This window comes from Pinus tabuliformis, chromosome 4_1 (genome assembly GCF_031772625.1).
Source record: "Pinus tabuliformis cultivar Carrire ecotype Pingquan chromosome 4_1, CPIR1, whole genome shotgun sequence".
NCBI classification, from domain to species: Eukaryota; Viridiplantae; Streptophyta; class Pinopsida; order Pinales; family Pinaceae; genus Pinus; species Pinus tabuliformis.
This window is the reverse complement of record NC_142303.1, coordinates 647573752-647591909: the sequence shown is the minus strand read 5'-3', so window position 1 is coordinate 647591909 and position 18158 is coordinate 647573752. Positions and strand designations below refer to the sequence as shown.

Sequence of the window (18158 nt, the reverse complement as noted above, 5' to 3'; positions counted from 1 at the left end):
TACAAACTGATTTGGTTCCAAATATACAGTTGCCATACGTACCTTTTGTGTGTTTTGCACATTATTGAGATCGAAGAATTGCTCCATCTGTAATATCCATGTGGCGGGATCCTTGCCATCAAACTTCCTCATATCGATTTTTGGAATATGGTGAGTCTTCGATCCAACATTAGATCTATGGAATCATGATTAACATTTCTTTTGTTCTCATCATGAGTTTCCTTTAGTACCCTTTCACCATAGTGCCATTTCTTGTAGCAACTTATTCATATTTATCTTCAATTCGTCCATGTCTGTCTTCAAATCTGTCTTCAAATCTGCCATGTATCTCTTCAAATCTGTGTTCGAATCATCCATCTTAGCTTCCATGCCCTTTATCTTAGATTCCACGCCATTTATCTTAGCTTTTGTTAGCTTTTGTGAGCGTGACATTTGTTGCACTTGTTCTTGTAATTTTGATATATCATGTAGCATTTCTTCCTCTTCTTCATGAGTCATGCTAGAGCTTTCAGGTTCCTTACTAGGTGTTTGCATTTTCTTTCCTCGGGGCATCAGTTACCGATAATAATGCTTTACTATGCCCTTTGAATTCCTTCAAACCAAGCTTATGCAAAAATAAAAATAAAAACTACACACCTTTTTTCACTTTGTAGAAGCCTGATATTGAATCTGATGTATCTCTGTAATTTCAGATCATTCAGTTCTGAAATTTTGACCTGTAGTAGCCTTCTGAGTCCTCTTTCCAATGCCACAAGTCTGACCCAAATTGGTTTCTCCAAGGAAGAGTTATGCGAAATCTCCCACAGTGACTTGCTTATAGACTAGTTCAGTAGAGCAAACTTGTACGACGTGCCACGAGTCATTGTTTCGACCTATGGATCTAAAAAATGCATACAAGAAACTACAGTCCATCCTCTTTCTGTACCTTCTTACGAAATTTTAATCCGATCCTCAGAGAGAAAGTTATGACGATTTTCCCCAGGTCACCTGTTTTGAATGTAATTCAGGAGTCTGCAAAAAGACCAACTTCCTCAGATCATATCTCCGAAAATATCGCGCAAAAAGCTCTGAAATTGGACCCAAGGTTCAGCGCGATTTCTTCTCAAATGGGTTTTTTTTGCGACTTCTGAAACGTCACAGAAAAAAAATTATAGCGAAAATGCCACGATGACCTGTTTGGAGCAGTGAAACCCTAGAATCCAAAGCTCTGATACCAAATGTTATGCAACTAGCTCAAGGAAAGATAGAAAAGATAGATCAACACTTTAGAATTCAGCCTCTTCGAGGGGGAAACCTCCTTTACATTACATAAATGAACAATTCTTGGATGATTCAAATGACAAAACCTCCTTTCTATATATAGGAGTCTAAGGAGTCACAATATAATCCAGCCGACCTAACAATAATAATATAAAGCCACAAAAATAACAATAGAGGGATTCTATGGGGCACAAAAATAACAATATGGGGGTAATAGGGGCACAACAATATAAATAAGGGGTATAACTACAATAGTAATGGGGTAATCACTAGTATTATAGGGACCCAACAGGTTATCTAGGGAGTGCCCAAGGAGCACCCAGGGGGTGTCTAGGGAGTGTCCAATGAGTGTGCTCTTTGCTTCGAGAGCGCCTCGATGAGTGCCACGCCCATTGTGGCAAGGGATGTCCTAGAGGGCCTCACATTATGGTCCCAATAATACTCCCTAGATGCTCCCAATTAGAGCATGGTTCTCAGGGGAAGTAGCCCCTAGGAGGGTGCTCACGGTAATATTATCATTGTCCAATTTGGCTTTGTCCACAACATAAAACTATGCTGACTGTTCTTTCATATTATGAGCCTTTATTTCTGCAATGGAACTGTTACCAACTAAAAAATGGGTAACCCATAGGATAATGTTTTCTCCTCCTTGGACAACCAAGTACCCTTTTCTGCTTGAATATTACCTCACTCCATTGCTTTTGATGATGGATGAGAAACATAGAAGAATGAGAACTGTTTTTCAACAAAATATGCTTGGACTCTAAAGATACTAATTTATTCATGCACTATCATGACAGATGTTGTCACAAACATAATTTACACTTTTTAATCCTTGGGAGAGGTTCCAATTGTATTTTCGATGATCGTGGCTTTGATGGTCGTGTTATGCTTAACCAGATTAATTTTATTGAAAAAATTAAACCAGCTACATATCGAGTTGGGAGTGGCTTTGCATTCAACCTGTTGGGTTTGCAATGTTCAAAGGATGGTTTTACAGGGCACGAGTTTGCCTCTGGTATACTTGGAACTGTTGGAGGAGTTGTATCTATGAATGCAAGAGCAGATGGGCAGGTGCTTGTTAAAAATTTGACTTATATATATATTTTTTCATTGGAAGCATTTCCTTTTGTTTTACTATCATAGTTTGTTGTACATATTATTCAATGCATAGCTAAAAATATCACGACATAAGCAATAAAAGGTTGCACTTGTTGATGCTTTATGTCTTGTAATGCTTCCAAACAGGAAACTGCAGATGTTCTCAAATCTATGGAGGTCATTATGGTTGATGGAAGCCAAAGGGTATTTCAGAGACCTAAACTCACATTCAACTACCGCAAATCACTCTTTCAGGGTATGCAACACTTTGCAACTATTGTAGCTGCAACGTTTGAGTTAAAGCCTCTCCCATCATCAAGACAATACCAGAAAGCTTACTTGGAGAGGTGTCATAGCTACCTTAATGTTTTTATGTTTATGTTCATTTTCTTTTTCAAAGTTCTCTAGAACTCCTGCCATGTTAGAAATTAGAACATAAAACGTGAAATGGGAATTTCTTTCTAATAAAAATTATATCATCCACATTATCCATTGTGGGCACACATGAAATTTCAAAATATTTTAAAGAGGTTTGAACACAGGATTATATGCTTATCCTTTGGATTGAAACTACTTATGTAATCCATATTCACATTAAGATGTTGTCTTGGTGATCTTAACAAGCAGAAGATATAAAACTCAACCAATCAGTGAACACAGTGCTGGGTGTCTTTCGTAACGGTGTAACTACTACTCACTCTATCGGAGCTATCATCGAGCAAGCAGGATTGAAAGGTGTGATGCTGGGTGGCGCAAAAGTTTCAGAAGTGCGTGCAAAATTTTTAATCAATGTGGAGAAATCGACTTCGACAAATATGCATTCATTGATAAAGTTGGTCAAGTATCAAGTGAGAGAGGAAGTTGGTGTTGAGCTTCACGAGGAAATATTATATGTACCATACAATTAGAAAAAGATTAGGTTAATTTGCTTAGAGCATGCCCATCTTGTACTTTCCTTGCAACAAGGTTAGTATGATTGTTTTGTCCTCACCTATTTTTGTAATAAGGTTAGTATGCTTGTTTTGTCCTCAACTGGAAAAGACGTGATGTGTAAGAATCCATAACTATTGACAAGTGTATATTGTCTACATGAGGGTAAGTTTACATAATACAAAGCATTGCTCTGTCTTTATTAAGGTTTCTAAGAATGCATGACAATAATAATACAATGTGCTAACTATTATGTTAGTACTCTGATAAGATGGGTGTGGCATGATTATTTATGGACTTATGAAGAAGCTTCTAGGGGAGTTTTAACTAGATCTATACAAAAGCCTCTAGAAAAATATTGACAGGTAATTGAGTTATATACATTCAACCTTCCCTCCGTTGCATTCTATATTTAAATGGCTTGTGTCATTTAGGGTTTTGAGGCTGGAATTCTGTTCTACATCAATTGCCAAAATGATAATTTAGACTTAGCCCGCCATCAGAGCGAAAAACATGTAAACAAAATTTTAAAATTATTCTGGTCCTTTTTACATATTTCACTAAAAATTGTTGTAAGTTCTACTATTCATGTGGTATGCTGATGCAGTTGCTTCACCTTTGTTCTTGAGGTAAGATTCTTGCACTCACAATCTGGAAAGTGCACATCCTTAAAATATGGGGCCACGGCAAACCCACTAATAAAATTTTTCATAGTATGTGATCGAGCACACCTTCTCCATAAAGCATGCCTTCATGTGCATCACACAAGTGTGACACCGAGAACATAATTTAAAACAAAAGCTCTATGTTGAATGTCGTCCATTGATCCACTAAAATGACATGCTATTACATCAATTCATCCCTATGATTGGTTGAGAGGCCAAAAAATGCATGGCCTAAGCAAGAGCAAGACATCCGAGAGCAAGTAAGAATTACAAGCCGCAATGATGTGAAAAGTGATACAATTAGGAAATTTTTATAGACTTATAGGGTTATGTGTAGATGTAATGTAACAAAGTTTATATACATGATTAGTATAGAGCAATGTGTAGATGTAATGTAAGAAAGTTTGTAAATATTTTTACATGTCGGCTTAATACGTTGAATTTATGATACCTAAATTGATAAACATTTACATGTTGGTTAATATTAATGTAGAGGTCAAGGGGGATGTTGCAGTGTTCTTAAAATGTTAAAAGTAATCAAAATAATAAAATTCAAATTTATTACATTGTAATTGTGTTTTTATTAATAAAATTGTGAATAACTTTTAGATTTAAAAAAATCATAAGATACTTATTACATTAAAATATATAAGTAGGAACAATAAGTTAAGATCCATTTTACCTTATAAATAGAATAATGATTAGTAACTATATTTAAATTTAATTAATAAACACATAAACTTACAATATGGTTCATCAATAGAACATGCCAAAAAATCATCTCTCATTTCAAACTCAAAATATTTGATTTGAATTTAATTTTATAACATTTTTTTATTAAATTTAAAAGAAAAAATATTATAATTATTTTTTAGATATATCTACATCTCTACACCTCTGTCACATGAAAATATATAAGATATAAATAATAGCTATAAATTCAATCCATTTCACCAAATAAATTAAAATGAGAATTTTGTAACAATATTTAAATTTCATTAATAAGTACAAAAAACGTTTAATACTTATAATATAACAATATTGTTAAACATGGATATTCACCACCACTTTACAATGGATATTATTAACTATACCATACCATTGGCCAATAAGATAGCTCATCAATACCACATGCCCAAAAACCAACCCTCATTTTACAATCAAAATAATACTTATAATTAACAAAACTTTTAACCATGGATACTCACCCCACTTTACAATGGATATTATTAACCATACCATACCATGGGCCAATACCATGACTCATCAATACCACATGTCAAAATCCATTCTCATTTCACAATCAAAATATTTTATATATAAAATTTTTAATTTAACTTTATTATTTTTTTGGGCAAAGACACCCTCCATCTCAGTATGGAATAGTTGTTGTAATGTCCAATTATATTATGTTATCTAAACATTTTGACCGGATCAAATTACATAAAAATAGAAAATAAAATTATTAATTAAAATATTTGATTCAGTAAAATTATATAAAAATAAAAATTAAAAAAATTAATAATTAAACCAATTTAGATCCAATAAATACCACTTCCAGCTAAAATAACTACTATTTTAATATTTTCACACACGAACATAAATACGACTACTTCTAACTGAAATAGTATAAAGAATATTATCATTATTTGAAACGTTGGCATAAAATACTCATACTGTTCTCCGGTTATTAATTCAAAAGATACAAAACAGATCTCTTAAATAGTATAAAGAATATTTCATTATTTTTAAAATTTTTCTTACCAAATTTGTTTTAAATTTAAATATAAAAAGGCTAAACGAAGTGTAACCGAGTAACTGACTTCTAAAAATAGGAGTTAAGAATTCGGGCATTGAGATAAATAGATGTTAAAGAAGTGCAACACATCGCACTTCATTTTAGCTGTTACCCTTTAGAGCTCGTGAGTTGCAATGGCCGTAGCTGCACTCGTCGTCTCCTCCGCAGGCTGTATGGCCAATGTAGGCATCCTTTTCTTTCTGTTGGCTCTTCCGATGATGATCAGCGGAGATCCAGAGGCGTTGCAGGATTTCTGCGTCGCAGACACCAAGTCTTCCATTTCTGTGAACGGAGTGGCATGCCTTAATCCCACTCAAGCTTCCCCACAACACTTCATGACATCGGCCTTGCGCACGCCACCCAACACCTCGTTCGATCCTTCGGGGGTGAACTTCATTGTGACAAACATAAAGAGCATGCCGGGCCTCAACACGCTGGGAATAGTGATGGCCCGCGTAGACATGGCTGTGGGAGGGTTGGCAGCTCCACATATCCATCCCAGAGCCACTGAAATTGTGTACGTCTTGCGAGGAAAAGTGGTTGCCGGCTTCGTGGAGTCAAGTTCGAACAGACTCTTCTCTCAAACGCTGGAAGCTGGCGATGTGTTGGTGGTTCCAAAGGGAACGTTGCACTTCGCTCAAAACATCGGAGACAAGGTGGCAACTACCATCAACGCACTCAACAGCCAAAATCCGGGTTTCTTGCTCCTTCCCTCCGCCACTTTCGGTTCCCGGCCGGGCATTCCTGGGGAAATTCTGGCGAAGTCATTTGCCATGACTCCACAGGAAGTAGAGCGAATCAGGAAGGTCCTCGGAGGTTCCTGAACCAGTGATATACTCCTACTATTATATTAATAATAATAGCACCGCACTTAGTGTGTGTATGTGTGGAGTAGTAAGGTGTTTGCATGATGCACCTCGACATTTTTGGATGGATGGATCACAAGTTTATCTAGAGTGGAATGAAACGAATTTCGTTAAGTATTTCGGGAAATGTTAGCTTTTAAGATTTCTTCTTGGCCATAACTGTAATTGTTTTGTTTTTTATTTACAATAATATTAATAATAACCATTTGGCTTTTAGGATTTCTGTTGGGCCATAACGGTAATTGTTTTGTTTTTATTTACAATAATATTAATAATAACAACAATTTAACTATAACCGTAATTGTTTTGTTTTTTATTTACAATAACATTAATAATAACAACAACTTGGTTTTTAAGATTTCTGCTGGGCCATAACTGTAAACTTCGTATGTGTGGAATCGCAAAGCTTTTGAATGGATGTATTTCAACATTTTTAGAGAAATGTGTATATGGTTTACAGCTTTATTCAAAGTGTAATGAATTTTATGGAATATTTTGCTGAACATTGGTTTTTTAAAATTTTTAATAGTTCTTTTTTATTTCATTTTAGAGTTGTTAATAATTGAGTATGGGCCATGTTGTAATGGTATAAGTGTTTGTAAAGGTTAAATCTACTCAAAGTTGTAAAATTAAAAACAATTAAATTCAATTTTTTATATTGTAATTTTTTAGATTAAAAAAAGTCATAATATACCTATCACATTAAATATATATTATACAAATATACCATATAAATAGTGGTTCAAAATTAAAATATATAGCTTTAAATGAAAATCCATTTTACCACATAAGTTTAAGTTAACCATATTTAAGTTTAATTAATAAACACATGAAAATAAAATACTCTCAATATATCTACAATATAACAAGATTTTAATCACATATATTCGCCTCCACTTTACCTAGTAAATATGATTTTTTACAATATCATGAGCCAACAACATGATTTATCAATACCACAAGCCAAAATCATAACTCATTTCACAATCAAAATATTTTATAAATATTTGATTTTATAGTTTTTCAATTAAATCTAAAAGAAAAAATGTTTATGAGAGATTTTTAGGATTAACCACTCAAATCTAGCCTAACCACTCAAATCTAGCCGTTGTCAATATAGTCGTTACCTGGTCAAGGAATACTCCAACATGCAAAGAAGCCTCAATTCAACAAGAAAAAATGTTATAATTACTTTTAACATGTATCTAAACTCTCTATCATCACTACCACTAAAAATATTCCATAGCTTAAATCAAGGTTTTAATAAAATTAAAAATGGTAATATTATATATATATATATGAGAAATTTGTATATATATATATATATATATATATATATATATATATATATATATATATATATATATATATATATATATATTTATAGATGTCAAATTTCGCTCTACAACCCCATATGGGGGCACACTTAAAAATGTAAATGTAAAAGTAAAGTAAATGTAAAAGTAAAAGTAGATGCCAGATGCATCAGGTGGTTGGATTAGGTGAGCCTTTGCTTGCTTTTTGTTGGCTTTCCAAAATAGTTAAGAGGAAGGAATCATCTAGAACAAACATATAATTAAAAGTAACCTAGATTCTTGCATCACATCCAAGTCTTAGGATTTTCTTTTCTTTGCATATAGGTTAGTTAAGCATTTAAGCAACGACTTTTCATCCAATTACTTGGTCTTTAATTGATCTAAATTCAAGTTGGTCGACTCCATAAGGCACTGGTCTCATTGATAATTAAATCTAATCCTTTGAAACTTACTAAAATCAATCAAGTGGCTAGGCCATTCAACTGACTTTTCATCCAGTTACTTGGTCTTTAATTGATCTAAATTCAAGTTGGTCGACTCCATAAGACACTGGTCTCATTGATAATTAAATCTAATCCTTTGAAACTTACTAAAATCAATTAAGTGGCTAGGCCATTCAATAGTCTCTCGGATGTGAAAATTCCGAAACCAGAATCCTATTGCAACAACTAATAATATTTCTTATGTTTTTAAAATTAATTAAACAAACTATTTGCAGTTTCCTATGGCAAATATTGAAACCTTGGATGTGAAAATTCCGAAACCAGAATCCTATTGCAACAACTAATAATATTTCTTATGTTTTTAAAATTAATTAAACAAACTATTTGCAGTTTCCTATGGCAAATATTGAAACATATAAGCTGCACTCTTCACAAAACAAATATTGCAACATATACGCTACCTTCACAAAACAAATATTGTGGAAAAATAAATTCTATAAAATTAGAGAAATTCTAGCACATACTTAAAAATATTGATACAGTTATTTTTGGACAATTATCCCCAGAAAAACCCAATGTGGGAAAACCAGTGCAGCATATGAGGGTTTCTTTATTAATTCTTCAACAAAAATTCAAGTATAAGAATTTAGACAACAAAATAGAGGAAAAATGCTTAGAGAAATTTAGTCACTTTCCAATACTGAGAGAAAATTAGTGATAAATTTCTCACTTTCCACGGCGACTCCTTGACCTCGAGATGGACCCTCTCTCCGTACGTTGGTGTCTCTGCGTCACCCTCTGCATAGTGCTCTAGTGGATTGTGTCTCTCACACTGTCTCTTCCGGAATTCGTCCTGCACTTCTTATGATTAACTAGAACTCGATCCATGTCTTTTTCTAGAATATTCTCACCATACCTTTTAATTAATCATATTCCTTAATTTTAGACTTAGGAAACATTAAAAAACTGATTAATTATTTTAATTAAGTCGTCCCTAGGTGGAATATCTAGAAATGATTTTTGGGTTTTGGAAAATACATGTATTCTAGCCTCTCCACTAAAATTTCATCGCTAGAACACATCCGATGCTACAAAATCTAACACTCCCTCTTAGCGAGGAATGTGTTCTAGCGCTGCAACCCACTAAAGCAATACCCTATCTTCGCACCACCTTAGGTCACGTTGTTGATGTCTGGCTACTGCTGCCCACCAACTATTGCTCAACTCTAATATGCACTGCATTTGTGCTGCTGCTGACCCTACTATACTATTGTCAACTACTGCATCTGCACTGCAACTCCCTCTCATCTGTTGTTGCTGCAACTGAGAATCCATCTGTTTTTGCTACTGGAATGGGTTCTCCACCATACCCATCTATTTTCTGAACTAGATGAATTTAGCTTTCTGTAGAGCTTTCATGAGTTTGTCTGCTACCTGATCTCCTGTGGGAACATACTGCAGCTGGATTGCCTCATGCTAAATGCAGCCTTTGATGAAATGACAATTGATATCAATGTGATTTGACCTATCATGAAATATTGGATTCTCAGAGAGTTTTATACAACTCTGATTATCACAGTAAACATTGGTCACTCCCATCTTCTTCCTGAAAAAACCCATGAGCAATTTCCTAAGCCAAATAATTTCGCCCATATCTGTGCTGGCTGCCATATGTTCAGCTTCTACTGAGCTTAGTGCTACTGACTTCTGCTTCCTGCTGCACCATGGGACCATCCCTGATCCAACACTGAAGCAGTACCTAAAGGTACTTTTCCTGTCCACTGAACTACCTGCCCAATCTGCATCTGTGAATCCACATAATCTGACGTCGTCTCCTTGAGTGTATTTCAACCCATATTCGACTATTCTATGCACATATCTAACAATGTGCCTAACTATTGCCCAATGTACCGTTTTTGATTCTACTGTGAACTCACTAAGGGTATTGACAACGAAGCAAATGTCTGGTCTAGTGTTAACCAGATACATAAGCGACCCAATGAGCTGTCTATACAAGGTGGGGCTGACTTCCTTGTCCCCTAGTGCATCTATCTTCTTCCAATTGGTGATCATGGGTGTCGTCATGGGCTGACAATACTGCATTCTGAATATCTTCAGAATATCTTAGCATATCTTCCTTGCAAGGAAGATCTCCCCATTCTTTTGCCATACTTCCAATCCTAGAAAATAGTACATCAATCCCATATCCTTCACGTCAAATTCTGCTTCAAGGTTCCTTTTGCAGTCCTTTATGAGCCTTGATGATCCTATCAAAAACAGGACATCTACATACAAAACTAGAATGAGAAGCTCATTCCCACCATCAAATAGTAGAGATTGGGATCTGCATCGCTCTTGATGAATCCCAACTATTGTAAATAACTCTCAATCTGACCATACCACGCCCTGGGTGCTTGTTTGAGCCCATATAGGGATTTCTTCAACTTGCATACATGAGTGTGCTTCTCATGAGTTTTGAAGCCTTGAGGCTGCTCTATATACACCTCTTCTTCTATCACCTCGTTCAATAATGTTGTCTTGACGTCCATTTGGTGAATCTCCCATCCTAACTACGCTGATAGAAATATAATGGATCTAATAGAGGTATATCTGGAAACTGGGGCAAAGGTATCCTCATAGTCTATCCCTTCCTTCTATGCATACCCCTTCGCCATGAATCTAGCCTTGTACTTATCTACAGTGCCACCTGTGTGAAAATTACTACACCAGATTCCCTACTGCAACAAACTGATGTTACTTCTCCTACTTGTTAATCCATACAATTTATTTACTATGTTCTACGGAAAATATCAAAGTAAATACTACTGCAGCCTTCACTTAATTAATTATTATACGAAAACAAGATACCGGGCAAGAAAGAAAATACAACACATGACACCGTTATTTTTGGACAAAAGTCCCTGGAAAAAACCGATGTGGGAAAATCGGTGCAGAAGCTCTGAGGATTTATTATTATTAAGCAATAACAAATTCTGAATACATCTCTAAATACCTCACAAGGTTATTCAGTTACAGAGAGAAATATTGGCAGAAATAATTGTGAGGTTACCTCACACTATCATTGGAAATCCTGACTGATTGTCCCTGAATTTTTTGGTTACCTCTCCATAGTATTTGAGTTAGCCCAGCGTCAAGATCTTTTGGGACTACGTCAATCCTCTAGCTGGTCGATTTGCTAGCCAGGAGATTTGATTTCCGCCTCACAGTCTCACACCCCTGCTCCAGGCTTCTGAAACTCGAATTTCCTCTGTAAATTCCAGACTCACTGGCTTTTGCGCTGCCTCTGCGTGGCTCTGCGTCAGCCCCTCTGGCTCAATGATGCCACTACTAAATTACTCTCTTCCTCTCTCTACTGATGATTCTCCAACTGAGAAAACCTCTTTCTCAGAAAGCTATCCCTGCCCGTCTACTGCAAGAAATCTTTTCAATCAAATTTTCCTCCTAACTTCTCACTTCAAAAATTCGTTTTCTTGATCTCTCTTGGTGTGTTTTCCAAATGACCCTCAAACCCCTTCTTATATCTTCTTGTTGGGCAACCAACGACCTAGATTAACTCCTAATCAAAGGCTCAGATTGTTTTGACTTGACCTCCGTCTTTTTCTAGAAGTTACACCCACAATTAGATTAATACCCATTAATATTTTAATTTTCCTAAGTTTAGACGTAGAAACTCCATTAAAAATATTAATTATTTTAATAAAATCATCTCTGGGTGGAATTTCCCAAAATAGTTTCTGGGTTCTTTGGAATGCATGTGCCCAAGCCTCCCTGCAAAATTAGAGGCCTAGAGCACATACGATGCTAACCCAAATCAACACTCCCTTTTAGCGAGGAATGTGCTCTAGCAATATACTACCGTTGCATCCTGCTTTGACTTTGAAGCATCTTCCTCTGTGCTGCTGATGTGTGACATGCTGTCCACCAAGTACTGTGCTGCTGCTGCAACTGCATTGTTGCCTTTGACATTGTGAATGCTACATTTGTACTACAACTCCCTCTCAAATGTTGCATCTGCTATGCTGCTAACATTGCCATTGCTAATACTGCATCCCTACTGCAACTCAGTTGCTGAGAGAAGTAACTAAAAAACATTCAAAATTTACTAAACTAACTGTGTTCAGTATGATACCATGTGAATGCTAGAATTGACTGTTGCTAGTCTCTATGATGACTCTCTAAATCTACTATGCTGCTGCTAACCTCTGCTCTGTGACATTTGCATTGCTATCAACTCTGCTCTGTGTTGTTCAGTCTCTGGTGATCCTAACCACTACAGCTGTCTCCCCGAAACTCCTTGGCATCAAACGACACTAGTCCATCTTGTTACTCTTGACCTGGGCTCATCCCGTAGCAAGGTATTGATCCAAGAGGTAGACTCCTCAAAGATCTTGCCCATCTATAGCTCTTTCGAACTACAACTCCAAATCATCCCACTTCCCTCCTAGAGGTATTTCGGCTATCATGGCGAACTTTTCCTATTCGATCTTTGTGGCTGCAACCTTAGGATTGTGCTTCTCATCCTTATCCTTTCTCTTCAAAGGACACTGGGATGCATAGTTTCCCATCTCGCCACATCTGAAACACTTCACCTTGGAGATGTCCTTTTTTCATCTCTGTTACCCCTGCTGCCCCTTCGATGCAAGGATCGCATTATCCTCCTCCTCCATGGGCTTTGAACCACTGTTGCTGCTACTTCCATCAAGTTTGACCTTGACCGGGCTTCTCCTCAACTCCTCTTGTTTTAGAGCTGCCCACATCTCATCCCAATTAGGCAATGCTGCTCTGCCCAGGATACTTTGGATAAAGTCTTGCCACTCATCTGAGACAGAATTGAGGGCTAGTCTAACTAACTTTGAATCCTGAGGTGTATACCCTACAGCAGAAAAATCATCATGGGTTTCCTTCAGCTTCGTGAGGAATGGATCCACACGCTCTCCCTTCTACATCTGAGCAAATCTCAACTTTTTCTCTAAGTACATCTTCCTCTACTTGGAAGATCCCTGATATAACATGGCCAAGGCATCCCACATCTCCTTAGTAGTCGCTCTTCTAGTAACATGGCATACCACGTGATCCTTGACTCCATTAAGGACCATCCTCTTGGCCTTTGCCATCTCAACCTTGTAATTCTTCAGCGGATCTGCATCCGCAGGTTTAGATACCACGCTATCGACATATGTCTTGAGGGCATGCTAATTTAGAAGGAAAGACATTCTAGCCTTCTAGATGACGTAGTTGGATGCTTTGTCCAACCTGTCCTGATCCTCAAGCCATTGGTTGCCATATCTACCAAAAATGTCGAAAATCCCCTCTCTGCTTCTCACTAATGTTGCTCAGCCAATGAGAAAACAAACTTCTCGGTAGGAAGTCTGCTGAGGAAAAGTTCCCTCTGGGTGCTTCTCTTCCTTCTTTTGACATTTTTCAGCCCAACAAAATGGCCCGTTGAAAAATCTGCATCCTAGTAGCTCTCTCACGCTGAGGATTTAGTGCTGCTCCCTCCGCCCCAGAAAAATTCGAACTAGAAGTCCTTCTCTTCCTCGGCTCACTAGGAGAGAGACTGCCTTGAAAATATGCACTCCCAGCTTCAAACTGCGTCAACTATCTGGGGGTTTTGAATTGTTGCCTCCTTCAGCTTTTTGAACTCCCTTCTTCTGCTTCAGCGCTAGATCTACTGACTCTCCTCTTCTTATTTCACCTGCACTTCTCTGATACCATGTGAAGATTCCTACACCAGAATCCCTACTGCAACAAACTGATGTTACTTCTCCTACTTGTTAATCCATGCAAGTTATTTATTGTGTTCTATGGAAAATATTGAAGTAAATACTACTGTGACATTCACTTAATTAATTATTATACGAAAACAAGACACTGAGAAAGAAGAAAATACAACACATGACACCGTTTTTTTTGGACAAAAGTCCTTAGAAAAACCCAATGCGGGAAAACCAATGCAAAAAATATGAGGGTTAATTATTATTAAGCAATAGAAAATTCTAAATACATCTCTAAATACCTCACAGGGTTATTCAGTTACAGAGAGAAATACTGGCACAAAGAATTGTGAGGTTACCTCACACTATCACTAAAAATATTGACTAATCTAGCCCTTGACTGAGTGTCCCCGAATTTTCTGGCTGCCTCTACATTAGCCCAACGTCAAACTCTCTGGGGACTACCTCAATCCTCTAACTATTCGATTTTCTGGCCAAGATATTCGATTTTTGCCTCCCGGTCTCACACCTTGGCTCCCGAATTCTAAAAATTGAATTCACTCTGCAAATTTTGGACTCCTCACTAGCTTCTACGCTGCCTCTGCGTGGCTCTGCGTCAGCCCCTCTGGCTCAGCTCTACCATTGTTGGATTAATTATTTTAATAGAATCATCTATGGGTGGAATTTCCCAAAATGGTTTCTGGGCTCTTTGGAATGTATGTGACCAAGCCTCCATATAAAATCTGAGGCCTAGAGCACTTCCGATGCTACCCCAAATCAACAATCTGCAGCGTACTTGATCTTGTATATCCATCTGGAACTTACAAATGATCTGTCTTCTGGCCTAGGAAATACCTCCCAAACATCATTTCTCATGATAGAACTGTGTTTTAACACCATGGAATCCACCCACACCTGATGCTGTGTGGCTTCTTGAAGGCTTGAGGGTTCTGTAACCTGAGCTACCAAAGCTTGATATCTATCAGGCTGCCTGCATTGTCTCTTGTCTATCCTAGGAGCTCCAACAAACTCCTCTACATCCCTCAAGGTCTGACGCACTTCCCTATTGTATCTACCACTAGTGGTGGGAGGTTCAATCAGTTCCTCCTCTTATTCCTACTGCTCTGTCTACTAAGAACTCCCTGGTTCTCCTACCCCTGAGGAGATACTGGTACTGGTCACCATAATTGATCCCTGTGACTGTCCTCTTGCTTGTCCCACTTGTTGTCCCTACTGCTAGACTAACGAAACTTCTATTGGATTATCACCTGTAGGCATTTCTTGAGATCTTCTAAAAGCTTTGTCTTCCATGAACTTTACATCTCGCCTCACTCCAATCTTCCTGCTGCTAGGAATGTAGATCCTGTATGCCTTTGAGGTCTTGGTATACCCTACGAGGAACCCCTTCTCTGCAGTGTGATCCAATTTACCGTGCTTTTCATCTAGCATGTGGTAGTAAGCCGCACTCCTAAATATTCTCAAATGACTTACTTCAGGCTTCTTTCCTGTGAAGACCCCCTCTGGCATTTTTTCCCCAATGCTCCATGAGGTGTTCTATTTTGAATGTATATCACTGTGTTGCATGCCTCTGCCCATAAAAATCTAAGCAAATCTTGGTCATACATCATAGCCTTTGTAGCCGCAACTATTGTTCTGTTCTTTCGCTTCGCTACTCCATTCTGCTGAGGATTATATGGAGCTTGTCCATTCTCTTTTGATGCCTTCCTTTGAGCAGAAGTTTGTGAAGTATTTATCTGTGTATTCTCCACCATTATCTGAACGTAGAACCTTGATTTGGCACATACTCTTGTGATTAATATTGTCTCTTATTTTTCATTGATAAGTACTTATTGATATAACTTAAAATAAATCATAACCAAAGTACTTAACATAAGCAATCTTAGCTCAAGACTCACTCATTCACCTTGCACATCATTCTAAGCTAGTCTTGCACTTAATAACCTACCTCCAAGCATAAGCTTGGTTGATAGAAATAATAAGACCACATTTCTCAATTTAGCTTGAGAAACTTAGCACCTCTTTAGTGGTTAACACGTTGACATAGCAGTTGTCAGAGTCACAGTCTTTGTAGTGCTAGAGGCATCAAGTTGTTAGAACACAGGGGGAGGTATCATTATTCAAGCGTATGCTTGCTTCTTGTTGGCTTCTATCCCACAACCTACTCTAGAGACTAGTTCCAAAATAGTTAAGAGGAAGAAATCATCTAGAACAAGCATATAATTAAAAGTAACCAAGATTCTTGCATCACACCCAAGTCTTAGGATTTGCATAGCATATAGGTTAGTTAAGCATTTAAGCAGCCGTTGTTCATCCTGTTACTTGGTCTTTAATTGATCTAAATTCAAGTTGGTTGACTCCATAAGGCATTCGTCTCATTGATAATTAAATCTAATCCTTTAAAACTTGCAAAAATCAACCAAGTGGCTAGGCCATTCAACTGTCTCCCAGATGTGAAAATTTTGAAACCCAGAATCCTACTGCAACAATTGATAATATTTCTTCTATTTGTTAAATTAATTAAACAAACTATTTGCAGTTTCCTATGGAAAATATTGAAACATATACGCTGCAGCCTTCACAAAACAAATATTACGAAAAAATAAATGCTGGAAAAATAGAGAAATTATAGCACACACACAAAATATTGACACTGATATTTTTGGACAATTTTCCTTGGAAAAACCCAATGTGGGAAAACCAGTGCAGCAAATGAGGGTTTCTTTATTAATTCTTCAACATAAATTCAAGTATAAGAATTTAGACAATAATATAGAGGAAAAATAGAAGAGAAATTTAGTGATAAATTTCTCACTTTCCATAGCGACTCCCTGACCCTGAGATGGACCCTCTATCCATACACTGGTGTCTTTGCATCACCGTCTGCGTAGTGCTCTAGTGGACTGTGTCTCTCCTCACACTGTCTCTTCCAGAACTCATCCTGCACTTCCCAGACCTCTCTCTCTCTCCTTGCAACTTACCCTCTGGCTCTATCTCCTTTTCTGAACTTCAGCCACCAAGAAAATCGATTTGCCTGGGCAACTGAGTAACTGCTGGTGTGTGTTCTCCAAGCCCCATCAAATTTCTTCTTATAATCTCTCGTTGAAACATCAACGACCAAGATTAAAACATAATTGATGGCTAAGATTAGCTAGAACTCGATCCATGTCTTTTTCTAGAAGATTCTCATCATCACTTTATTAATACCCTTTAATTAATCATATTCCTTAAGTTTAGACTTAGGAAACATTAAAAAACTGATTAATTATTTTAATTAAGTCATCTCTAGGTGGAATGTCTAGAAATGATTTCTTGGTTTTGGAGAATACACGTATTCTAGCCTCTCCACCAAAATTTCATGGCTAGAACACATCCAATGCTACAAAAGATAACACTTCCTCTTAACGAGGAATGTGTTCTAGCGCTGCAACACACTGAAGCAACACCCTGTCTCCGCACCACCTTATGTCACGCTGCTGATGTTTGGCTACTGCTGCCCACCAATTATTGCTCAAGTATAATATGTGCTGCATCTGTGCTGCTGCTGACCCTGTTGTACTGTTGTCAACTACTGCATTTGTGCTGCAACTCCCTCTCATCTACTATTGCTGCAACTGAGAATCCATCTGTTTCCGCTACTGAAATGGGTTAATCCACCATACCCATCTGTTCTCTGAACTGGATGAACTTAGCTCTCCGTAGAGCTTTCATGAGTTTGTCTGCTACCTGATCTCTTGTGGGAACATAATACAACTGGATTGCCTCATGATGAACATAGCCTTTGATGAAATGACAATTGATATCAATGTGCTTCGACCTATCATGAAATACTGGATTCTCAGAGAGTTTTATGCAACTCTGATTATCACAGTAAACATTGGTCGCTCCCATCTTCTTCCTGAACAAACCCATGAGAAATTTCCTAAGCCAAATAGCTTCGCCCGTAGCTGTGCTAGCTGCCATATGTTCAGCTTCTACTGAGCTTAGTGCTACTGACTTCTGCTTCCTACTGCACCATGAGACCAT

At 37.3% G+C, this 18158-nt stretch overlaps 1 protein-coding gene across 1 annotated transcript; it reads left to right on the top strand.

The window, feature by feature from the left end:
• Positions 1 to 5888: 5888 nt before the first annotated feature.
• Positions 5889 to 6578, top strand: LOC149177727 (putative germin-like protein 2-1). The gene has a single exon (XM_089421862.1). It carries the CDS (start codon positions 5889 to 5891, stop codon positions 6576 to 6578), a length of 690 nt encoding a protein of 229 aa, XP_089277988.1.
• The last annotated feature ends 11580 nt before the right edge of the window (positions 6579 to 18158 follow it).